The 27,757-nt window shown below is 41.5% G+C and overlaps 1 protein-coding gene across 1 annotated transcript in view; it reads left to right on the top strand.

Moving 5' to 3' along the window:
• The window catches only part of LOC138674586 (uncharacterized), a 434,601-nt gene that overhangs the window by 229,850 nt on the left and 176,994 nt on the right, over positions 1 to 27,757 (top strand). The window contains exon 2 of the mRNA XM_069762404.1: positions 4,621 to 4,679. Coding sequence (XP_069618505.1) covers positions 4,621 to 4,679 — 59 coding nt within the window. The remainder of the gene's footprint in view (positions 1 to 4,620; positions 4,680 to 27,757) is intronic.

Here is a 27,757-nt window from a genome sequence, read left to right on the forward strand (position 1 = left end):
ACTGTTCAGCAGAAATGAGAGGGGAGGGAGGGAGGTGCTGGGGGACAGAGTAGAGAATTTAAAGTACTATAATGTATAACCTACATAAATCAAAGTACTCCATAGATGATGTGTGTCAAATATCCCAAGATGGAGGTCCTAAAGTAACCAGGTATAATACAAATTTAGCAATTCATGTATTTGCAATTGACCATAGATTTTGAGGTATAAAGCCTAGCCAATAACATAAATGCTGCACTGGTATAGATATAAAGAATCAAACAAGCATTGAAAGTTGCACAGTGGATTTACATTGAGGATTACAGTGGGATAAATAGTACCATAAAGATATGTTTGGAGTCCAAAAATAGAGCTAATGTGAGAGTATTATACCAATGAATATAGCAGAAGTAAATGAATGTGGTACATGTGTGTTTTTGGATTCCCAATACTATGTTATTCTATTGCACTCCTATCATATCAGGTTTTAATGTAAGGCAGTGTTTCTCAACTCCAGTCCTCAAGACCCCACAATAGGTCACATTTTCTGGATTTCCTTAGTATTGCTCAGGTGATAATTTCATCACCTGCTCAAGCATTAATTCCATCGCTTATGCAATACTAAGGAAATCCTGAAAGCATGACCTGCTGTGGGGTCTTGAGGACTGGAGTTGAGAAACACTGATGTAAGGCCATTATACTGTATGGAGCACTATGTGGGGCCATTATACTGTATGGAGGACTATGAGGCGCCATTATACTGTATGGAGCTTTATGTGGGGTCATTATACTGTATGAGCACTATGTTGGGCTATTTTACTGTATGGAGCACTATGTAGGGTGGAATAAACCATATGGGAAACTATGTGGGGCCATTATACTGTATGGCGCACTATGTGGGGCCATTATACTGTATGGCGCACTATGTGGGCCATTACACTGTATGGAGCACTATATGGGCCATTATACTGTATGGAGCACTATGGGGTCATTATACTGTATGGAGCACTATGTGGGCCATTATACTGTATGGAGCACTATGTGGGGTCATTATACTGTATGGAGCACTATGTGAGGCCATTATACTGTATGGAGCACTATGTGGGCCATTATACTCTATGGAGCACTATGTGGGGTCATTATACAGTATGGAGCACTATGTGAGGCCATTATACTGTATGGAGCACTATGTGGGCCATTATACTCTATGGAGCACTATGTGGGGTCATTATACTGTATGGAGCACTATGTGAGGCCATTATACTGTATGGAGCACTATGTGGGCCATTATACTCTATGGAGCACGATGTGGGGCCATTATACTGTATGGAGCACTATGTGAGGCCATTATACTGTATGGAGCACTGTGTGGCACCATTTTACTGTATGGAGCACGATGTGGGGCCATTATGCTGTATTGAGCACAATTTTGGGCCATTATATTGTATGGAGCACTATGTGGGGCTCAATATACTGTATGGAAGGCAATGCAGGGGCCCTGTTATGCTGTATGGAAGGCTAAGTGGGGCCATTATGCTGTATGGAACACTTTTTGTGGCCATTATACTGTTTGCAGGGCTATGTAGGGATTACAGTTGGAGAATCATACTGTGATGGGGTCCCCATTCTTTGTTGGGGGATTAAGGGAGGGTGGGTACAATAGTGTCATCATACTGTGCATGTGGAGGGTATTGTGGAGGAATTCACTATTGGGGTATCATACTGTTTTTTTTTCATCTTACTTTATTATTTGTATTATTCAAAGGTTTTTATCCTTTGTAATACATATTAAAATTAGGCCATATGCTTTTTACTGCTCTTACATAGCATATTATATTATTCCAATATTTTACTCTAAAATCTATTAATTAATATGTACTTTGCTAGTGGAAAACTCCTTTAAGTTTGTTCCCATATGAAAAAGTTAATTGTTTTATTTGATAAGGAAAAACTTGAAGACTTTTTTTTATAAATATCAAAGTTGGCCGGCGACTTCTTCCAAGCTTTTAATTTTGGTCCTCTGTGTATTTAAGTTTGACATTCCTTGTCTAATACATATAGCCATCCCCAACTATATTTCAAAGTGATGCAGGGCAAGATTAAAATTTTACCAACTTTTATTATCTATGGCCTTAAGACCTCTAATTCTGGGTGTCTTACCGCAGTGTGTAGGGATAATTTCATCTAGTTCTAGTGGCCATAATAAAACCAGCTGTACTATATCATTAAAGATGCCTTTAAGTAAACCGTAGTGCACTGGTGCCTGGCAAAGTTGAAATGCAAGGCTGCACATCCATGACAGCTCCTTCACAGAGTGTTCCCCTCCTTTTATCAGCAAGACAGACAGGTCTTTTTCATGTGCTAAGCTCTTTTATTTTCTAACAAAAACACAGAGTGTGTAACAATGACAAAGATATGTATAGACAGCGTGTGCTGATTATATCTCCTGTCACTTTATATCAGTGTCTAAAAATACAACAGACATTGTTTAAACATTCAAGAGTAATTTTAGTGACATCTCTAATCTGTTTCTCATGAAATGTAATAGAAAAATCACAGATGTAACGTGGCAGCGTGCCACAATACTTTCGCTGCATGAAAAAGTTTAGGGTCAACATTTTGTGAAATCTAACATACAAAGCACTGTACTTAGGATCTGGTTAAACAATTCTTATGACAGTTTATCAAAGAACAACTCATTTTCGTTTTATTCTTTAATTATCCTCCAGGCATTGCGTTTAAGCATTTCTTCAAAATACGTGATTAAGCTATTTTGCTTCCTTCTTCTGAAAAATTGTGCTGCAGTAATCAAACAGTCCGTGCATAGGACTTTCCCTTTTACATTCCCCACGTTATACTCAGACAGTTGAATTCCCATACTTTGATTGTTTGATTATAATGTACACATATTGGTGAGTGGCAGTTAAAAGAAACTTCTAAAGGAGCATGACCTGGGCACTAAAACAGCACTGCAGCACAGTGTTTGGGGAAAAAAGAAGGAAAAACAAGGAAAAGAAGTATATTCCAAACATTCATAACTTTTGAAAATTAAAAGGAGCAACACAACCGACCAAATAGTCCACTATAAAATAACTTTATTCTATCAATATAAGATTACAATAAGTAGTACAGTAGCAGGAAAATCTCCAGGATAATAAAAACAGCAAGTATCAATAGAATTGCAAAAGGACACTATCCAGAATAATATTGAATAAATATATATATACAATAGGACACAATATAAATCACGGCCAAGAACATGTGCAAACAATCATGATGTATAATATGACTGAGGTAAAATAAAAATAAAAAAATAAAATCCCCAGATATTACCAAAAACAAACAGTGTGTAAAAAACTAAAAACAATAGTGTACATAAGGTAAAAAAATGTAATTCAGACAAAATTCAATACTTGACTCAGTGCCAATAAACCAAATAATAATACCGTGAGTTATAAATAGAAAACAAGTGAGATTTGATTTGGATAAATATAGGAAATAGTAGCAGTATACTATCATTGGTGTAAGAGAGAGAGGGGTTAAGCCGTGAAAAAAGTAAAAAAGCAAGTGGGGAAACGCTGAAAACACCGTAAAAAAGAATATCAGTAATGTATAATCACCTCGGTGAGGTACTGAGTCCCTGGTTCCTGAATGGCGTCCTCCCCAATGCGTGTTTCGGTGCTTTGCCTTCGTCAGGGGGTGGCGTCATGAGGATCAAATGGGGTATTTAAATAAGAAGAGACCAATTGAAAAAGAGGTGTGTAAGTGAAAAAACCAATGAGAAAACAAGGGGCGGGGTAATGTAAGAATAAGACGTGATGTAGAGAACCTCATCATCACTGACGTACAGATCATGTGAACAATCAGGTGATCTGGAAGCATCCAAGACAACGGGGAATGCTGGCAAGATTAAGGAAAGTGTACAGCGGCGCGTGTTAATCTAAATGCCTAAGGATGAAGGGGGTGTGTATACAAACAAGCCAATAATAAATCAAGGGGCGGGGTAAAGTGAGAATGGGACGTGAAGGACCTCGTCATCACTGACGTTCCGGTCACATGAATAGTCAGGTGACCAGAAGCATCCTAGGAAACGGGGGATTCCGGCCAGATTGAGGTTTAGTATATAGCGGCGCATGTTACCCAGGACCCCAAGAGGTAACTCAGACACCCGCGTCATGCATGGGGAGGTACGGAGTTAACCAAACCGCGCCACATACATAAAGATGCGGCCATCAAAGTCAGCAACAAGGGGACACTGAGACGCACGAGCACTACCATCCCCAAGATGGAGGAAATGTGATCACCTAGTTTGAAGAAAACAAGAGATATAAGATAAGTGAACTGGAATAGTGTAAGGAGGAGAGGGCAAAGTAAAAGGAATAATAAATGAAAATACTAAATAATAAGAATAGGAGGGGAGACACAAAAACACAAGTAAATATATATAATATAATATGTGCTACATGTGCGATGTGATGAATGCGCCACCATGACAATGATAAAACTTACATGACAAATTACATGATAAATACATAATATGCAAAGTTGATGAATATACATGAATAAAGAAATAATTGAATCAATCAAGTGGATAGAAATAAAAATAAAAAAATTATAAAATTATTCATCTTCTTTCTTCAGCATCAGAGACCAGAGAAAACCGGTACAACGGAGAAAGGACCGAACGACCGACCAGGAAGGTAAAAATTCAAATGTACTGCACACATCGTTAATCTCACTGGAAAGATAAAATAAATGAACAAATAAGAATAGTTAAAATGATAGCAATATAAATATGTAAAAATTTAACAATTATGTCCATATAACACTAATGAATTGTACCAATATAAGGTGGAAAAAATAGTCGATATACCAATTACGAAAAGGGCCTCTAAAAGATTATATAAAGTAAAAAAATATAAAGACAGAAAAATTACAAAAAATATAATAAAAAATAAAGAATAAAATTAAATTAAATTTAAAAAATAAAAAAAGAGAGAAAAGGAGCATAGCTGTTATTATCGTTCAGACCAAATGGTTGGAGAGTGTTGAGGGTCCATATCCATTTAGTTTCACATTGAGCAAGTCTACGACTCACCTTACCGCCTCTAATGTCTGAAGATATCATATCTATGCCCCATACTTTAAAAAGACTAGGATCACAGTTATGGTGGGTCTTAAAGTGTCTCGGGATCGTCTTAAGGATGTTGATATTATCTTCGTTAATAGCAGCGGAGATACCCAGGACATGTTCACGTACCCGAACCTTTAACTGTCTCGTAGTCATACCATTATAAATTTTGGGGCATGGGCATGTGGCGAAATAAATGACAGCTTTGGCGGTACAAGTGATGTTATGTTTAATCTGGTAAACCCGGTTATCATTAGAGTTGGTAAATGTATTATTACGCTCTACATTTGGACACGCTACGCAATTCCCACAGAGCTGGGAACCTGGATCTGCGCTGGGAAAATTGTCCAGGAAAGTAGGTAAAGGAGTTGCTTTATAGTGACTTTTAACAAGGTAATCTCTGAGGTTTCTTGCACGGCGAAATGTCATCTGTGGTTTATCTAGCAGATATTTAGTTAATATAGAATCAGCCTGAAGTATAGGCCAAAATTTGGTAAGGCATTGTCTCATGGTGTCAGCCTGTGTATTAAATTTAGATATAAATCTTACCATATTATTTGTGTCGGAATTTTTAGTTGAATACAGAAGTTCACTGCATGAGGAATATTTAGCTCTATGATATGTTTTTTTAATCATACGACAACTGTAAAACCTAGTTTTCAGGTCCTGAGCCTGTTTCTCCAAATCCTCGTTTGAGGAACAAATTCTCCCTAGTCGTAGAAATTGACCTATTGGAACTGCTTTAACAACTGGTGCAGGATATGCAGATGTAGAATGTAAAAGACAATTAACTGACGTTGCTTTACGAAAGATATCCGTTTGGAGGGTATTATGGGCATTCCGCTTAATATTAACATCCAAAAAATCAATTGATGTTTGATGTACTTTAAAAGTAAGATGGATGTTAAGATGGTTTTCATTAATGGTGGAAATAAAAGATGTACGAGATTCAAGGTCACCCTGCCAGATCAAAAAGATGTCATCGATGTAGCGCGTCCAAAAGAGGACGTGGTCCATCGATGGCAGCCGATCTGACAGGAAGAGGTCCCTCTCCCACAGCCCCAGAAACAAATTAGCATACGAGGGCACGAAGGATGCCCCCATAGCTGTGCCCTGGAGCTGTAGGTAGAAGGACCCCTTAAAAGTAAAAAAATTGTGAGAAAGGGCAAAAACAAGAAGTTGTGAGATAAAAGATGACATAGAAACAGAATTATTGAAGGATTTCAAAAAGTTTTCAGTAGCTTTAATGCTGTCACTGTGTCGTATACTCGTATATAGGGATTCAACATCACAAGTGACAAGCAGACTGCCCTCCTCAATCTTTTTTTAAAAATCTGTTGTGTCTTTAGTATAAGATGGAAGAGATTCAACTAACGGTTATAACTTTGCATCAATAAATCTATTGACATTTTCCAAATAGTTTTCAGTGCCAGAAACAATGGGTCTACCCGGTGATGTTTCCTTGTTTTTATGTATTTTTGGTAATAAATACAATGTGGGAATTATGGGTTCAATAACCTGTAGGGCCAAAAATAACTCCTTGGATATGATACCATCATTATTGGCTGTCACTAACAGATCATACAGTTGTTTGCAGAAACTTATAGAAGGATTGTAAGTAAGTTTCTTGTAGCAATTTATGTCCCTAAGTTGCCGGAATGCTTCCTGTTCGTAAAGATTGATGGGCCAAATAACGATATTACCCCCTTATCTGATGGTTTAATAACCACATGATCAAGATTCTGAAGTTTTAAAAGGGATGTGCATTCACCCTGAGAAAGATTATCATGTCTAATTCCTTTAGGAATTTTTTTGAACTCTTTAGATACTAATTTTACAAAGAGATCTACATTTGAACATGTAGTAAAATGTGGCAATTTTTTAGATTTAGGTCGTATGGATGGAGGAATCTTACCACACTCAAGGGTATCATGTTCTATTGCCAGTTCCTCAAGGTTCCTTAAAGCTTCCTGTTCCATTTCTGTTGGAAATATGGAGTGGAGAGTTTGATCATGAAAATGTTTTTTGAACATTAAAGTACGTGCAAAGATGTGTAAATCTTTTATAGCATTGAAAAGGTCAAAGTTCGATTGGGGCGAAAAAGAAAGGCCTTTTGAAAGTACAGAATGATCAGTATGGGAAAGAACATGCGTACTGAGGTTACTTACCTTCAGGTCATGCTGACTTCTCTCTGGGGAATTATCCATGTTCCGTTTATATGGGAAATGTCTCTGATCACGGTTAAAGCTTGATCTATTCCCAAACCGTGTTTTCATAGTGAAGGATGGACAGTCAGAGGTGTCACTCATAGATGTCAGTGAAGAAACAGAAGATGTACGAGATATCTGTCTCGATTGTTGTTGTGTTTTTCTTCAACGATAGACTGTTTTTTGTTGAAAATCCTTGAGATCACGATTGTATTTGTTAGTCTGGGTTTCTTGTATCCCTTTAACCAGGGTCTCAATATGTTTCTCAATCTGTACATTGATAGTTTGAAAACTACCAGCTGATATTTCAGCTTTTAATTGATGAAAAAGTTCATCAACTTGTTTGTCCAACACCATGAGAGCTTAATTATTGGAGTCGATTAACAATTCCATAAATCTCTTTGACGCAATATTACATGCTTCTTCCCAAGCTTTGATGAAATTGTCATCTTCAACAGGGAATGATGGTATAACCTTAATACGTAGGCCCCTAGGAATTATCTGTTTTATAATATAATTTTCAAGAAATGTTTTATTCCACCATAAGCGTGTCCGTTTAGATAGAATTTGTTTAATACTATGAATCAATTCATCACTTCTCTGATTATAATTAATTTGTACATTTGATCCATTGTTAAAAACCTGATTAATCTTCCCGAGCCAGTTTTGTTCACTGGCATTGAAGTCCATATCCTTTGCAGAGAACCTGTGCAGAACACAGCAACGAAGAGATCAATAAAAATTTTTGCAAAGAAACGCTCACGTAGGTGGTACGGACAATATAAAAACAAAGAAATAACTTAAAAGTGTTTAGTACCCGTGAGGAAGGACAAATATAAACATACGTGGACAGTCGGACAAAAAGACAATCGAAAACTAAAAGGAGCAACACAACCGACCAAATAGTCCACTATAAAATAACTTTATTCTATCAATATAAGATTACAATAAGTAGTACAGTAGCTGGAAAATTTCCAGAATAATAAAAGCAGCAAGTATCAATAGAAAAAACTAAAAACATAAAGTTCATAACTTTGCCATGCCTGGGAGAAAATTACATTGAAAAAAATTTTAGTTACTCTTTTTAATGTCTGTATATGGAACCTGACATCTCTTAATAGGGCTTCCATGGATAGATCTGACACAAGCCACATCACTTTGTAGGTCCCAGGGAAAGCTCTGGTTTTCACCATTCTATTGGCCTTTGTTGCAGTGGCTTTTGTGTTGGGTCCACAGCGTTGCTGCTGGCTAAGGTGTTATCTGCACCTCAAAAACGTTTCTAGAATTTGACCTTTTCTTAATTTCAACTCTGCAAAAATTCTCACTGTTTCTCTTATTCATTCTCGTCTGGGCTATTGTAAATCTCTACTAAATGGCCTCCCTCTTACCAAACTCTCCCCTCTCTAATCTGTCCTGAATTCTGCAGCCAGGATCATGTTCCTCACCAACCGTTTTTTTCGATGCCTCTTCCTTGTGCCAGTCATTACACTGGTTACCCATCCACTCCAAAATCCGGTACAAAATTATTACCCTCACGCACAAAGCACTCCATGGCACAGCACCACCCTACATCTCCTTCCTGGTCTCAGCCTACCACCCTACCCGTGCCCTCCGTTCTGCTAATGACCTGAGGTTAGCATCCTCAATAATTTGAACCTCCCACTCCCGTTTCCAAGACTTTTCAAGTGCTGCGCCAATTCTTTGGAATGCACTACCCAGGTTAATATGCTTAATGTAGAATGTAAGCCCGCAAGGGCAGGGTCCTCTTCCCTCTGTATCAGTCTGTCATTGTTAGTTTGCTTACTGTAAGTGATATTTGTATTTTGATGTAACCCCTTCTCATGTACAGCACCATGGAATTAATCTTGCTATATAAATAATAATAATAATAATACCGTATTTTCTGGTGTATAAGACGACTGGGCGTATAAGACGACCCCCAACTTTTCCATATGAAATATGGAATTTGGGATTTACCCACTGTATAAGACGGGGGTCATCTTACACGCCCAGTCATCTTATACGGCGTGTGGTTCCCAGGGTCTGGAGGAGAGGAGACTCTCCTTCAGGCCCTGGGATCCATATTCATGTAAAAAATAAAGAATAAAAATAAAAAATATGGATATACTCACCCCTCTGAAGGACCCTGGCTGTCACCGCTGCAAGCGTCTGCCTCTGTTCCTAAGAATGCAGTGAGTGAAGGACCTTCGATGACGTTGCGATCAGGTGACCGCTCACCTGACCGCTCACGTGACCGCGACGTCATCGAAGGTCCTTCACTCACTGCATTCTTATTAACAGAGGCAGACGCTTGCAGCGGTGACAGCCAGGGTCCTTCGGAGGGGTGAGTATATCCATATTTTTTATTTTTATTCTTTATTTTTTACATGAATATGGATCCCAGGGCCTGAAGGAGAGTCTCCTCTCCTCCAGACCCTGGGAACCATCAAGGATTGCTCCGTGCAGCCGTACCCGGCATATAAGATGACCCCCGACTTTTGGGACAATTTTTAGGGGTTAAAAAGTAATCTTATACGCCGGAAAATACGGTAATAATAATCCCCAATCCACACAGTTTTAAGCGTGCGCTAAAAACACTTGTTCAGACCGGCCTACCCTCTCAGCGCATTAACCTAACTATCCCTGTGTTGCCCATTCAAAAAACTTAAACCATAATCAGGTTCCCCGCATCATGTTCTCACATGCTTTATGCATTTAATAGCCCTGGCTATCTGTTCTGTTACATACTGAGGCTGACAACCGGTTCATGCAGCTTTACATGAACACTCGATTCTTACACTATGGCTGGTCCGAACAACAAAAGCAATTGTTACCATCCACCTCTCGTGTCTCCCCTTTTTCCTCATAGTTTGTAAGCTTGCGAGCAGGGCCCTCACTCCTCTTGGTATCTGTTTTGATCTGTGTTTTTGTTATGCTGTAATTTCTATTGTCTGTACAAATCCCCTCTATAATGTAAAGTGCTGCGGAATATGTTGGCGTTATATAAATAAAAATTATTATTATAGTTATTATTAAGTTGGCTGTGTGAAGGTTACCAAGCAAAATATGGATCAGACAGATTGAATCAAGCAAGCAGGGACAAGGTCAGGTGGATAGCCGAAACCAGGGGGACATTACTAATGACAGCGTCAGCAGCCAATATAAAGTTCAAGGCCTAGATTTCATTTTAGGGATTATACAGAATAGAGGTAGTAAACAAACTGGGTCAGATATCAGATTATTCAAATAGGATAAGTTGTACTCAATCCAATAATTGGCATTGAACAAGGAATAGATAGGGATTTTATTAGTGTGTCTGCTATTAATCACTGAAGACCATCCTGTAACTACTGTGACAAAGTCACTGTTAAAGTACTGAAGGGGAGATATGTGTCACTATGCTTAATGGCGTCAGTCATATGAAGCCAGAGTATTTTCCTGCAGCTCACTAAAGTGTTGTGAGATTTAAGCTAAAGTTGCATAAATGGGTTAGTTTTACGTGGACATTCGTGGAGTGGGTGGGAGAATGTACACGTTATCTCCACCTGCAGTGCTGGAATCACCGTGTAATGACAGGAACTGTGTGATGTCACAGCCATGTGATCAGTCATATGATGGAGGAATCACATGGTCTGGGGCTTAAGTAGCTTCCTTCCAAAGCCAGCAGTCTTCAGTGTGCCTGGAGAAGAAACACTCCAGGAAAATGTTTGTGCATGTGTTGTATGCTAAAACTTGAACTGTGTGTTCTGCTAGCGGTGAGTGGGAGGAACCCTGCTCCGAGAAGGATTGTGTTTTCCGCCACCATTTTTGTTTTGTTTTCCTGTTTTTGCCCAGAGGGCTGTATTTGCTTTGCTACACCTTGATTTATGCTGCCTATAATAAACCAAAGGAAGTTCATAAAGCTGCAGTATACCCGTGTCTATCTCCATGTGCAGTCGAGTGAGCCGATCTACCACACTGCATATAGTGGATATAAAAATTCTACACACCCCTGTTAAAATGCCAGGTTTTTGTCTTGTAAAAAAAAAAAATCATATGAAGGAGAATAATTTCAGAAATATTTCTACAAATCCATTGAGAAACAAACCAAAATCAATAGCAAAACTAAAATAATGTGGTTGCATAACTGTGAACACCTTTTTAAAATTGGGGTCGTATTCAGAATTAGACAATCACATTTAGATGCATGTTAAATAGTAGTCAATACACGGCTGTCACAATATACAGTGATTCTGATTAACACTATATAAAGTTTAGCTGTTCTAGTAGGATTTTCCTGACATTTTCTTAATTGCATTTTACAGCAAAGTCATGGTCTATAAACAGTTTATAACACAGCAAAGGGATCTCATTATTGAAAGTTATCTGTAGGAAAAGTGTACAAAAAGCTTTCAAGGAATTAGATATACCATAGAATATTGTGAAGAGGGTCATCATGAAGTGGTTTAAGTTTGGCACAACACTGACATTGAGATATCCCTCAAAAGATAAAAAGGCATGAAGCTAATTTGTTCAGGATGCTGCCAAGAGACCTACAGCAACACCTGTAGTGCATGTGACAACAAACCCCTGTATTCTTTATATATATCTGCCTTGTGGGATAGGGTGGCAAGACAGAAGCATTTTCTTAAAAAGAAAAGACATGTTTTGCCAAAACCAACATCAGGTGTACAAATAGCATGTAGGAAAATATGTTATGGTGTGATGAGACCAAGGTTGAACTTATTGGCTATAATTTTAAAATTTATATTTGAATCAAAGTCAATACTGCACATCACCAAAGGAACATCGTATCCACAGTAAAGAATGGTTGATGCAGCATTATGCTTTGGGGCTGCTTTTTAACAGCTGGAACTGGAGCGTTAGTCATGGTGAACGGAATTATGAACAGTTCCAAACATCAATCAAGTTTTCAAAAAAAAAAAACCTTCAGGCCTCTGCTAAAAAGCTGAAGATGCAGAGGAATTTCACCTTTCAGCATGCCAATGGCCTTAAGCTTTCCTCCAGATCAACAAAGCCCAGACCTGAATCAAATTGAATATCTCTGACTGACCTGAAGAGAGCGCAAAACACAGAGGAGGTTCGCGCAATACACAGAGGAGGTCCTCACAATATGACAAATTTGGAGCACTACTGCAAGGAAGAGTGGAAAAAGATTGTCAAATCAAGATGTGCCATGCTGACAGACTCCTAACCAAAAAGACTGAATGCTGTCAGAAATTCAAAGGGTATTTCAACAAAGTTAGTTTAAGGCTATGTGCACACGTTCAGGAATTCATGCAGAAAATTCCTGTGAAAATCCGGACATTTCTGGGAGATTTCCGCATGAAATCCACATGCGTTTTTTGCGCGGTTTTGACGCGGTTTTTGCGTGTTTTTTTCCGGACATTTCCCAATGCATTAGACAGTGGGAAATCTGTGAAAAAAACGCAAAATTATAGAACAGGTTCATTATTTTTCCGCAATGCGTTTTTCATGCGGAAAAACGCACATCATGTGCACAGAGATTGCGGATTTCATTAAAAATGATAGGATGCTTAATGTAAGCAGATTATTTGCGGTTTTATAGCGTTTTTATAGCGCAAAAACGCTAGAAAACCGCAAATAATCTGCAATGTGTGCACATAGCCTTAGGGTGTGAATATTACCTGCATCCAACCCACAGCGTCCAGATGTTACAGCATAGTGGATGGAATTTCAAGAAATCCCATGTCCACTATGCGTCCACTTTTGCCCGCGGCTCACCCACAGAGACGGACATACAGCGCATCTCTGCAGACCACAGCACATCAATGTCTCTTGCAGAGATGCGAGTCTCTGCAAGGGAAATTTTCAAATTTCACCTGCACAATGGATTGGATATATATAAACCAGGAGGGCACATGGAAGTTTATAGAAAGATACAAACTGAATTTTATTAACGACACCAACATTAAAAATTCACACTGCCATCACATGATGGTAGTGCAACATAGACATAATAAAATGCAAGACACCAGCAAAAAAAGTGCCCACATTTTACCTGCTCCCTAAAGTCCACAAGGACGCCATCAACCCACCAGGACGTCCTATCGTGTCTGGAATAGATGGTCTTTGTGACCCCATATGTAAATTCATCGACTTTTATTTAAAACCTATAGTAGAGACATTGCCTTCGCATGTAAAGGATACGACGGATGTCCTTGCGAGGGTTGACGGCCTCCTTGTGGATAGGGATACTATCCTCGTGACTGCTGACGTGGAGACGTTGTACACATGTATCAGTCACGAGGATGGGGTCCGAGCGGTCCGCTTCTTCCTGGGGACCTCCAACCTGGGCGGCCCTCTGTGTGAACTCATCCTGGAGCTGCTGCACTTTGCCCTCACACATAACTTTTTTACTTTTAAAAATCAGTTTTATCATCAGAAGCGTGGCGCAGCCATGGGTGCGGCCTGTGCCCCCGCGTACGCCAACCTCTTCCTGGGGTTTTGGGAGAGGTTGGTGTTTGGCGTGTCGGGGGCAGGGGCCGCCGACCATGTGCTGTGCTGGTTACGCTATATTGATGATGTTTTATTTTTGTGGCGGGGCACAGTGCAGCAGCTGGATGAGTTTATGGCTATGCTTAATGACAACAATTGTAATATCAAACTAACATACAGATTTGATGCAGTGAAAATCGACTTCTTAGACATCAGTCTGGAGGTGGACTCGTCCTCTACCATCCAGACGGATGTTTTCCGTAAGGAGACATCGGTTAATTCGTTAATACACGCTACTACTGCACATAGCCAGTCCACAGTTAGGGCCGTCCCGGTTGGACAGTTTCTCAGGATGAGGCGGATCTGCTCTACCGACCAAAAATTTGAAGCTCAAGCGCTGGATCTGAAGAAACGCTTTCAACAACGTGGTTATAGCCAAAGATGTATCAAAAATGGATACAACAGAGCCAAGTCGGTATCCCGTGACTCCTTGTTATATCAAAATAGAAAGAGAGAGAAGAAGGATGAAAATATACGGTTCATTTCAGTGTTTAATCATGAGTGGGATAGTATGCATCATATTTTGACGAAATATTGGCCTGTCCTCAGTGCTGAGCCCTCCCTGAGGCCCTTCCTCACTGATAGACCTCTCATGACCCCTCGTCGCTCCAAAAATCTCAGCGATTTACTTATCAAGAGTCATTATGTTGCCCCGACCCCTAATTTCTTTGGTAACACACAGCCGAAAAAGGTTTTTTTTAAATGTGGCCACTGTGTGGCATGTGCGAACACATGCCAAGCCTCCACCTTTTGTTCGGTGGATCAAAAAATATTCGATATTCGAGAATATATCTCCTGTGGTACAAGGAATGTAGTGTACTATGCCACATGTGCGTGTTCACTCATATACGTGGGGCTTACGTCACGCGAATTGAGGATACGAATCCGGGAACACGTTAGGGACATTTGTGCAGCTAGAACAACAGAGGATGTAGCAACTCTCAAAACCATTCCGAGGCACTTTCGAATGGTCCACAATTGTGATCCTAAGGAATTCAAAGTTCGAGGAATTGATGTTATACACACGGGCATTAGGGGGGGCAATGTGAAAAAAATGTTGGCTCAAAGGGAACTTATGTGGATAGTCAAACTTGGGACTGTTAAACCTGCTGGGTTAAATGAAGCCCTGAATTTTGGTCCTTTTCTTTAATTTCCTTTACTTTGTCTCATGACTTTATACTGGTACTTAGTACATCTCTAGGTCTCTTGGGTTTTCTTCCTCTGCATTTTAGTTTAGTTGTTTTTTAATGCTTCTTTGTGTCTTATATTTATATTTAGGTTTTTGTCTTTTTATGACCGTTATCCCTCTTGTGATGCGACAATATGAGTACAGCCATTGGCAACCATCTGTAATCGTTATATGGAAATGGATGTATATCTGGCCGATTAAAGAAACCTTCAGCCCATTGCGATATATTGGCACAGATTGGACAACGCTGTCAAGTTTGAGAGTGCACCCACGTTTTTATAAAGACGCACGAAGTTGTATTATATCTGTTTACATCACGGAACATGGTGCCACGCCTCTCGATTCACGCAAGCAGCGTTGCTATGGCTGGGCGGCCCCTATCGAGCATACATTTCCACATTCATTTTTTGGCTGTTGTGCGCGTGCGCGCGCCTCCGTCGTGGCTCCGCCCTCCCTCTTCCGGCGACTTCCTGTGACGAGCGCGGTCGGGACCTATGGGTACCCGCCTGGCTCCCGTCGCTGGATATGACCGGGGGAGGGGGCGTTCGGACTCGGAGGGCGACGCGCGCATGCGCCGGACCATCATGGCCTCGGTGGGGTACCGGTATCCACCCCTTTTCTTAATTAGGTTATGCACTATTTAAGGCGCTATTGGGCACTAAGGTAGCATACTATCCCCTTGAAAAAGAAAGGCGAAACGCGCGTCGGGGCATGTTTTAGAGGTCTATCTGCGGTCAGGTGAGATGCTTCTTTCTTCCCTCCCTCCCCCTTTGTTATTCCTTTGAGGCTGGATGTTAGACATGAAACGAGGGTGTGAGTCTTCGGGTCCCTTGGAATTATATGTATGGGGCACTTTAGCATTGTCTTAGTGCCGGGACCGTTGTGGGGAGACTGTCTCTTACCTGCACCTTTTGTATATACACAGTTTGGATTATAAGATATTAATATATATTACAAATACGCAGTGGACCTATTGCTGGTGTCTTGCATTTTATTATGTCTATGTTGCACTACCATCATGTGATGGCAGTGTGAATTTTTAATGTTGGTGTCGTTAATAAAATTCAGTTTGTATCTTTCTATAAACTTCCATGTGCCCTCCTGGTTTATATTGATCCGTGTATGGGGGTAATTGTGGCGATGGTGACTGAGTCCAGTCACTAAAATGAAGCTGGTATATTTGATACTTACAATGGATTGGATGCAGGGAATCTGCATGGTTCAGTGAACACATGTGGATGCATCTGCATTCAATGGACAGCAGCGCTTTGGATGGAGCGATAATGAGCTGCATCCAAAGCGCTGCCATTTCCGAATCGTGAGCCCACAATCTTAGGTAGTGTTAGCACTGCGCAGAGCTGCCCAGCAGAAGGAGGTCTCTATTTCAGACAAGAATTTTATCACCGTCTCCTCCTGCCAGTCCAATTGTTGTTTAAATAAAAAATGAATCCCCTATAGCGCCATTCACCATCTTTGTGCACAATGCATTGCCCATGGGTGGTTATTCCATGCAACAAACAATTTACCCTTCCAGGTGCCTTGTTCACCTCCTAACAGTAGAGCTTAATCCTTTAGAGGGCCAAGCCACTTTGTAGGTTAATGACCCAGCTTCATTTTTTAATTCTGACCACTGTCACTTTAAGAGGTAATAACTCTGGAACGCTTCAACGGATCCCACTAATTCTGATATAGTTTATTTGTGACATATTGTACTTATTACTTTGACAGAATTGTGAAATCATCGGAAATATGGAGAAAAATTTGAAAATGTCACAATTTTCAAACTTTTAATTCTTATGCCTTTAAACCAGGGAGTTATGTCATGCAAAATGGTTATTAAATAACATTTTCCACATGTCTACTTTACATCAGCACATTTTTTTTTAAATATTTTTTTTTGCCGTTAGAAAGATATATGGGGTTAATCAGCAATTTATCATTTCTCCAACTGAATTTGGACCACATCACATTTGAAGTGACTTTGAGGGGCCTATATGGCAGAAAATACCCAAACGTGACACCATTCTAAAAACTGCACAACTCTAATTCCTAACAACCACATTCAAGAAATTTATTATCACTTCAAGTGTTTCACATGAATTAAGGCCGAGGAAGGAAAAAAATTAACATTTTACATTTTTTAAGAAAACTTTTAATTTATACCCAATTTTTTTATTTCAGGGTAACAGGAATTTGTTGTTCGGTTTCTCCTTAGTATGCTGATACCCCATATGTGTGCCTAAACAGTAGAAACCCCCCAAAAGTGACACCATTTTGGAACTAGACCCCTCAAGGAATGATAATAGATGTGTGGTGAGCATTTTGAACCCCCAGGTTCTTCACAGAAGTTTTTAACGTAGAGCGGTGAAAATTAAAAAATAATACTTATTTTTCCCACATAAATGTTGTTTTAGCCCCAATTTTTTTCTTTTCACAAGAGTAACAGGAGAAAATGGACCCACAAATTGGTGCAGTTTCTCCTGAGTACGCCGATATCCCTTATGTGGGGCAATACTTATGTTTGTGTGCGTGGTAGGGCTTGGAAGGGAAGGAGCACCATTTGACTTTTTGAACTAAAAAATGTCTGGAATCGCCCTGGATATTGCTTCTGGGCTCACGCTTCTTAGAAGAACGTGGGTACTTCACTTTCCCTAAGAAAACAGTACATGTGTAAATTAATGTCAAAACATATAATACATTAGACAGAGTAATACGCTGTATGTGTAGCAGTACTCATATATAGGGGTGATAATACACCATTGAGTATAGCAGTATCACCTGTACATAAACATAGTGAAGACATACAATATATAATTGTCACATCCCCTACATTCCCCCTTTCTTTCAATATGGTTGTCCCCAACCATTGCAAAACTTTAATAACATATATATATACTTTAATAATAAGTACGGCAAAAAATACAGAGGGGACTCAATATGAGTCAAGTCCAACTATCAATGGGAGGCACTCCCCCCCCCCCCTTTCTTTGAATGTGGTACTCCTGTACCTTAAGACAGTCTCCAGAATAGTTCTGCTTTTCCAGCAAAATGGGCACAACAGGTGCAACAAAAAAAACAGAAAGAGTCCATAGGCTCTGAATATAGCTATCCAGCTCACAGTCCTTTGAATCACATATAAAAGACAACACAAATGTCCTTATGACAGACCACTCCTGGCCATGTAACTCCAGAGCATTTCCCTTTGCCCAGAAAGACGTGGAACAGTCCTTCATCATTTTTTATACATAGTGCAATGGCACCACAAATATCACTGTCCTGTTAATCCCATCTCCAATCTCCAACTTTGGGATGAGGGTGGCTCTGCAGCTGCAGAAACCACTAGCTGCCCAGGTGAGGCAGCTAGTGGTTTTTAGAAATCAAAACTGTGCGGGAATCAGACTAGACCGAGCTCGGTCCCACATGTTTCATCTCCTCCGAGGTGTACACGGTCACAGCCACCGCATAATAGCCCAGAGGGCAATTTTCTTTGTAGAAGGAGACCTGTTGTGGCTGGCAATCAGGCAACACAGCGTGCAGTAATCAGCGCACATACAGAGATCTGGCAATAACCAAAAACAATAGGACGAGCTCTGAGACGTGGAATCTCTGTAGACTGCAGTACCTGATCTATCCTCACACAACTATAAGCAGCAGTGGATTGCGCCTAACAACTACCTATGCAACTCGGCACTGCCTGAGGAGCTGACTAGCCTGAAGATAGAAATACAAGCCTGACTTACCTCAGAGAAATACCCCAAAGGAATAGGCAGCCCCCCACATATAATGACTGTTAGCAAGATGAAAAGACAAACGTAGGAATGAAATAGATTCAGCAAAGTGAGGCCCGATATTCTAGACAGAGCGAGGATAGCAAAGAGAACTATGCAGTCTACAAAAAACCCTAAAACGAAAACCACGCAAAGGGGCAAAAAGACCCACCGTGCCGAACTAACAGCACGGCGGTGCACCCCTCTGCTTCTCAGAGCTTCCAGCAAAAGACAATAGCAAGCTGGACAGAAAAAAACAGAAAACAAACTAGAAGCACTTATCTAGCAGAGCAGCAGGCCCAAGGAAAGATGCAGTAGCTCAGATCCAACACTGGAACATTGACAAGGAGCAAGGAAGACAGACTCAGGTGGAGCTAAATAGCAAGGCAGCCAACGAGCTCACCAAAACACCTGAGGGAGGAAGCCCAGAGACTGCAATACCACTTGTGACCACAGAAGTGAACTCAGCCACAGAATTCACAACAGTACCCCCCCCTTGAGGAGGGGTCACCGAACCCTCACCAGAACCCCCAGGCCGACCAGGATGAGCCACATGAAAGGCACGAACAAGATCTGGGGCATGGACATCAGAGGCAAAAACCCAGGAATTATCTTCCTGAGCATAACCCTTCCATTTGACCAGATACTGGAGTTTCCGTCTAGAGACACGAGAATCCAAAATCTTCTCCACAATATACTCCAATTCCCCCTCCACCAAAACAGGGGCAGGAGGCTCCACAGATGGAACCATAGGTGCCACGTATCTCCTCAACAACGACCTATGGAATACATTATGTATGGAAAAGGAGTCTGGGAGGGTCAGACGAAAAGACACCGGATTGAGAATCTCAGAAATCCTATACGGACCAATAAAACGAGGTTTAAATTTAGGAGAGGAAACCTTCATAGGAATATGACGAGAAGATAACCAAACCAAATCCCCAACACGAAGTCGAGGTCCCACACGGCGTCTGCGATTAGCGAAAAGCTGAGCCTTCTCCTGGGACAAGGTCAAATTGTCCACTACCTGAGTCCAGATCTGCTGCAACCTGTCCACCACAGAATCCACACCAGGACAGTCCGAAGACTCAACCTGTCCTGAAGAGAAACGAGGATGGAACCCAGAATTGCAGAAAAATGGAGAGACCAAGGTAGCCGAGCTGGCCCGATTATTAAGGGCGAACTCAGCCAACGGCAAAAATGACACCCAATCATCCTGGTCAGCGGAAACAAAACATCTCAGATATGTTTCCAAGGTCTGATTGGTTCGTTCGGTCTGGCCATTAGTCTGAGGATGGAAGGCCGAGGAGAAAGATAGGTCAATGCCCATCCTACCACAAAAGGCTCGCCAGAACCTCGAGACAAACTGGGAACCTCTGTCAGAAACAATATTCTCAGGAATGCCATGTAAACGAACCACATGCTGGAAGAACAAAGGCACCAAATCAGAGGAGGAAGGCAATTTAACCAAGGGCACCAGATGGACCATTTTAGAAAAGCGATCACAGACCACCCAAATGACCGACATTTTTTGAGAAACGGGAAGGTCAGAAATGAAATCCATCGAAATATGTGTCCAAGGCCTCTTCGGGACCGGCAAGGGCAAAAGCAACCCACTGGCACGTGAACAGCAGGGCTTAGCCCTAGCACAAATTCCACAGGACTGCACAAAAGCACGCACATCCCGTGACAGAGATGGCCACCAGAAGGATCTAGCAACCAACTCCCTGGTACCAAAGATTCCTGGATGACCGGCCAGCACCGAACAATGAAGTTCAGAGATAACTTTACTAGTCCACCTATCAGGGACGAACAGTTTCTCGGCCGGACAACGATCAGGTTTATTAGCCTGAAATTTCTGCAACACTCTCCGCAAATCAGGGGAGATGGCAGACACAATGACTCCTTCCTTGAGGATACTCGCCGGCTCAGATAACTCCGGAGAGTCGGGCACAAAACTCCTAGACAGAGCATCCGCCTTCACATTTTTAGAGCCCGGAAGGTATGAAATCACAAAATCAAAACGAGCAAAAAATAACGACCAACGGGCCTGTCTAGGATTCAAGCGCTTGGCAGACTCGAGATAAGTCAAGTTCTTATGATCAGTCAATACCACCACGCGATGCTTAGCACCCTCAAGCCAATGACGCCACTCCTCGAATGCCCACTTCATGGCCAGCAACTCTCGGTTGCCCACATCATAATTACGCTCAGCAGCAGAAAATTTCCTGGAAAAGAAAGCACATGGTTTGAACACTGAGCAACCAGAACCTCTCTGTGACAAAACCGCCCCTGCACCAATCTCAGAAGCATCAACCTCGACCTGGAACGGAAGAGAAACATCAGGTTGACACAACACAGGGGCACAGCAAAAACGACGCTTCAACTCCTGAAAAGCTTCCACGGCAGCAGAAGACCAATTAACCAAATCAGCACCCTTCTTGGTCAAATCGGTCAATGGTCTGGCAATGCTAGAAAAATTACAGATGAAGCGACGATAAAAATTAGCAAAGCCCAGGAATTTCTGCAGACTTTTTAGAGATGTCGGCGGAGTCCAATCCTGGATGGCCTGAACCTTAACCGGATCCATCTCGATAGTAGAAGGGGAAAAGATGAACCCCAAAAATGAAACTTTCTGCACACCGAAGAGACACTTTGATCCCTTCACGAACAAGGAATTAGCACGCAGTACCTGGAAAACCATTCTGACTTGCTTCACATGAGACTCCCAATCATCTGAGAAGATCAAAATGTCATCCAAGTAAACAATCAAGAATTTATCCAGATACTCACGGAAAATGTCATGCATAAAAGACTGAAAAACAGATGGAGCATTGGCAAGTCCGAACGGCATCACCAGATACTCAAAATGACCCTCGGGCGTATTAAATGCCGTTTTCCATTCATCTCCCTGCCTGATTCTCACCAGATTATACGCACCACGAAGATCAATCTTAGTAAACCAACTAGCCCCCTTAATCCGAGCAAACAAGTCAGAAATCAATGGCAAGGGATACTGAAACTTAACAGTGATCTTATTAAGAAGGCGGTAATCAATACACGGTCTTAGCGAACCATCCTTCTTGGCTACAAAAAAGAACCCTGCTCCCAATGGTGACGACGATGGGCGAATATGTCCCTTCTCCAGGGACTCCTTCACATAACTGCGCATAGCGGTGTGTTCAGGTACGGACAAATTAAATAAACGACCCTTAGGGAATTTACTACCAGGAATCAAATCGATAGCACAATCACAATTCCTATGCGGAGGTAGGGCATCAGACTTGGACTCTTCAAATACATCCTGAAAGTCCGACAAGAACTCTGGGATGTCAGAAGGAATGGATGACGAAATAGACAAAAATGGAACATCACCATGTACTCCCTGACAACCCCAGCTGGTTACCGACATAGAGTTCCAATCCAATACTGGATTATGGGTTTGTAGCCATGGCAACCCCAACACGACCACATCATGCAAATTATGCAGTACCAGAAAGCGAATAACTTCCTGATGTGCAGGAGCCATGCACATGGTCAGCTGGGCCCAGTACTGAGGCTTATTCTTGGCCAAAGGTGTAGCATCAATTCCTCTCAACGGAATAGGACACCGCAAAGGCTCCAAGAAAAATCCACAACGTTTAGCATAATCCAAATCCATCAGATTCAGGGCAGCGCCTGAATCCACAAACGCCATGACAGAATACGATGACAAAGAGCACATTAAGGTAATGGACAAAAGGAATTTGGACTGTACAGTACCAATAACGGCAGAGCTATCGAACCGCCTAGTGCGTTTAGGACAATTAGAAATAGCATGAGTAGAATCACCACAATAGAAACACAGTCTGTTCAGACGTCTGTGTTCTTGCCGTTCTACTTTAGTCATAGTCCTGTCGCACTGCATAGGCTCAGGTTTACTCTCAGGCAGTACCGCCAGATGGTGCACAGATTTACGCTCGCGCAAGCGACGACCGATCTGAATGGCCAAGGACATAGACTCATTCAAACCAGCAGGCATAGGAAATCCCACCATTACATCCTTAAGAGCTTCAGAGAGACCCTTTCTGAACAAAGCCGCTAGTGCAGATTCATTCCACAGAGTGAGTACTGACCATTTCCTAAATTTCTGACAATATACTTCTACATCATCCTGACCCTGGCATAAAGCCAGCAGATTTTTCTCAGCCTGATCCACTGAATTAGGCTCATCGTAAAGCAATCCGAGCGCCAGGAAAAATTACTCAATGCAGAATCTCCTGGTGCAAGAGAAAAACGCCCAGTCCTGTGGGTCGCCGCGCAAAAAAGAAATAATAATCAAAACCTGTTGAATAGGATTACCAGAAGAATGAGGTTTCAAGGCCAAAAATAGCTTACAATTATTTCTGAAGCTCAGGAACTTAGTTCTGTCACCAAAAAACAAATCAGGAATCGGAATTCTTGGTTCTAGCATCGATTTCTGATCAATAGTATCTTGAATCTTTTGTACATTTACAACGAGATTATCCATTGAGGAGCACAGAGCCTGAATATCCATGTCCACAGCTGTGTCCTGAAGCACTCTAATGTCTAGGGGAAAAAAAAGACTGAAGACAGAGCTAAGAAAAAAAAATGATGTCAGGATTTCTTTTTTCCCTCTATTGGGAATCATTGGTGTGGCTCCTTGTACTGTTGAGGCTGGCAATCAGGCAACACAGCGTGCAGTAATCAGCGCACATACAGAGATCTGGCAATAACCAAAAACAATAGGACGAGCTCTGAGACGTGGAATCTCTGTAGACTGCAGTACCTGATCTATCCTCACACAACTATAAGCAGCAGTGGATTGCGCCTAACAACTACCTATGCAACTCGGCACTGCCTGAGGAGCTGACTAGCCTGAAGATAGAAATACAAGCCTGACTTACCTCAGAGAAATACCCCAAAGGAATAGGCAGCCCCCCACATATAATGACTGTTAGCAAGATGAAAAGACAAACGTAGGAATGAAATAGATTCAGCAAAGTGAGGCCCGATATTCTAGACAGAGCGAGGATAGCAAAGAGAACTATGCAGTCTACAAAAAACCCTAAAACGAAAACCACGCAAAGGGGCAAAAAGACCCACCGTGCCGAACTAACAGCACGGCGGTGCACCCCTCTGCTTCTCAGAGCTTCCAGCAAAAGACAATAGCAAGCTGGACAGAAAAAAACAGAAAACAAACTAGAAGCACTTATCTAGCAGAGCAGCAGGCCCAAGGAAAGATGCAGTAGCTCAGATCCAACACTGGAACATTGACAAGGAGCAAGGAAGACAGACTCAGGTGGAGCTAAATAGCAAGGCAGCCAACGAGCTCACCAAAACACCTGAGGGAGGAAGCCCAGAGACTGCAATACCACTTGTGACCACAGAAGTGAACTCAGCCACAGAATTCACAACAGAGACCCAATCCCCCTCATGCAGGGGCCTTCCAAACTTCACAGAGGCAGCGTTAACGTATACTTTATCGTTGGTGTTGTCTTCCCATTCACGACGGCCACAGGAGGAATCAGGAGGCTCGGTCACAGGGACAGGGGACCAAAGTGAAGTAGCAGGCCGCTGTGCTGAACAGCCTTTCAGGGTCAAAGGCCATGTCTGACTCACCGCTGTTGATCTTGGTGGTCCTGCCACGCCCGTCCTGTGAATGAAGAACCTCTCCGTGGACGCTGCTGTGCACTCCGGCTCCCAATGACAAAGTACCGTTTGGGTCATTATTTCCGGCGTGGGCTCCTCTGAGGCGGTCGATGTTTCTGGTCCCCGCTGAGTTAACAACTTTAGTTCCAGGAGATGTGGTTCCTCCTCCTGGCATCGAAACGCTGGCTCCACAAGGTGTTCCAGGTCCAGTGAACGTAAAGAGGACTGCTCCGCTTGTGATGTCTCTGGCCTGTGGGACGATATGGACTCTGCCGGCTGCCGACTCTGTGCTGAAGAATTCTCCGGGCGCTGGTAAATGGGGTGCTCTGCTATTTCTTACCACTGTCTGGTGGGCCGGGTTCTTACTTCCTCCTGCCGCCACCTACATCCAATGTGGCCTAGGCTGCCGCAGCTGCATGTAAGGTTTTCTTTCAGGCCCCACCCATTCCAGTTGCTCCTTCCATTCTCTTAGTCCTCAGTTTCTTAACTGAGGACTAAGAACACTACACGTGTTTGAAACGCGTCCAGTTGTTCAAAAGCATTTCTTCTTCCGGTATGTACCGGCTTGTCAAGCAGCTTATTTTTAAAATTGTTCAATAAAGCCCTTTAATTTTAATTCCGGAGCTGGATACCTTAATTTTCACTTTTGAGGTTCTCTACCTAATGGTTGTCAGGGCACCTATGGCTAGCACATGGAGGGATGTGCAGCCTTTCAAAGACATGCCTCCCCACGACATTACTGAACACTGCCAAACCAGTCATACTGGAGGATGTTGCAGGCAGCAGAACGTTCTCCATGGCGTCTCCAGACTCTGCCAGATCTGTCATATCTGCTCAGTGTGAACCTGCTCTCATCTGTGAAGACCAATAAATACAATAGAAATATACCTGAGGATCCCAAAAATCTTGAATACTGAAAGATAAAATATGTTTCTATTATTAATATTGCGAGGTGTACTTCAAGAAAAAAGTGGAAACCACTCTATTGAAGTCAAAAGATGAACTATCCCCAACTTAAGGACTAAAATATAAATAAAAAATACCTTTATTTATACATATGGCAAATATAGTATTAATACAAATTTAAAAGCAAATGCCTGTGCACAGGTAAAAATCAGGTAAAAGAATTAATAATTCTACAACAATGTGTACTTATGATAGACCAAAAGGTAGAAGATGTAGAATAAATATTGTATAGATTAGATGCAAGATACCAAGAGAATTATTCTAAAAAAATTAAAAATGTGTGATAAAAACCAATGTGTGAATTGGGATAAATCCTTAATCAGCGAGGTGCAAGGTGTAACAGGAAGTCACACAATGTGAGAGCAAAAAAGTGACCAAGTGCAATGTAAAGAGGCTATAGTGCAAATAGAAAATCCAGAGCGATCAGATGGGATCAATATCTATGGTATGTACCTTGAAGTCACATCACAGACCTGACACAGCGCACTTCCCGACGCGCATTTCGGAATTACTTCCTTTGTTAACTGTGTAAAATCAAGTAGTTTTTATAGTGTAAATGTGTGATGCTGATAATGGCGTCCGGAGCTCGTGCGGCACATGCGCCACCAGGAGGACCCAGAATTCTGAGCTCCCGCACCATGACCGGACGCACGGGGTCAGAGTACTCGGTGTTACCAAGGTAAAAGGATGCAGGCAGCCAGGAACGAGGCCACAGGAAGCGCACGTGCACAGCACCGGACACAAAGCATGGGCAGAATATGAGGAAATGGAACCAGAGTGTCATGTAAGTGTGCTTGTAATGTGTTTTACCTGTGCACAGGCACTTGCTTTTAAATTTGTATTAATACTATCTCTGCCATATGTATAAATAAAGGTATTTTTATCTGAATTTTCTGTGGTCCGGTATTTATATTTTAGTCCTTAAGTTGGGGATAGTTTCTCATTTGTGAAGAGCAGAGGGCACCAATGTTGGATCTGCCAATCTTGCTGTTCTCTGGCAAATGCCAATTGCCCTGCACGGTGTTGCGCTGTAAACACAGCACCCACTTGTGGACATTGGGCTCTCATTCCACCTTCATGGAGTCTGTTTCTAACAGTTTGAGTAGAAACATGGATGTCAGTGGCCTTCTGGAGGTCATTTTGCATGGCTCTGACTATGTCCCTCCTTGCTCAAAGGAGGATGTAGAAGTCCTGATGCTGGGTATTTGTCCTCTTACGACCCCCTCCACGTCTTCTGATGTAGTAATCTGTCTCCTGATATCTACTTTATGCTCTGGACATTGTGCTGACAGGCACAACTTCCCTTCTTCCTACAGCTCGCATTGATGTGCCATCCTGGATGAGCTGCATTACCTTAGCAACCTCTGTGGGTTGTAGACACTGCCTCATGCTACTATACAGTACCTATAGGGGTGAGAGTAATGACAAAATGGAAAAGTAGCCAAAAAGGATGAGAACTGAGAAATGGTCTGTGATCACCCACTGCAGAACCACTCCTTTATAGGGTCTGTCTTGCTAATTGCCTATCATTTCTACCTGTTGTCTGTTCCACTTGCACAACAGCAGGAGAAATTGATTCACAATCAGTGTTGCTTCAAATCTGGACAGGTTTATTTCACAGAAGAGTGATTGACTTGGCATTACATTGTGTTGTTTAAATATTCACTTTATTTTTTGCACATTATATATATATATATATATATATATATATATATACTATATATATATATATAGTATATATATATATATATATATATATATATATACACATACAGGATATATAATATTTTGAGTATCTAGCTTGCATGTATGTATAAACTTGGAGGGAACTACAGAAAAAACTGGGCAGTACAAATGCTACTGTTAGAAGCCCTTTTAACATTCATTTTCTTAGACTTCTTATGATACCTCTGACAAATTGGAAGTAGGAAGGCATTATAATATAGCACTAAAAACTACAATGCATGCAGTGAATAAATCATTTCACTGTACAGTACAAAATAAATGTTCTTGATTGATAAGCACTTTTCCAAAGTGTCCAAACTACATGATGCACTATTTGGTACATTAATAAACATTAAGGCTATGTGCACACGTTCAGGATTTGTTTTTTTCTTTAGCGTTTTTTCAGCCATTTTCCGCTAAAAAAAGCTTACATAAGCATCCCATCATTTTTAATCAAAGAGCCTAATACATACCCCCAAATCTAACAGACGCTAAATATTAATATTGCGTCCACATAGTTAAACATAGTTTGCACATGTTCTACGCTAGATATATAGAGAAAACCATATAGAAAAAATGCGTATTAAGAACAAATTCTTTATTTGAAACAGATATAAAAACA

This window comes from Ranitomeya imitator, chromosome 4 (genome assembly GCF_032444005.1).
Source record: "Ranitomeya imitator isolate aRanImi1 chromosome 4, aRanImi1.pri, whole genome shotgun sequence".
Classification (NCBI taxonomy): Eukaryota; Metazoa; Chordata; class Amphibia; order Anura; family Dendrobatidae; genus Ranitomeya; species Ranitomeya imitator.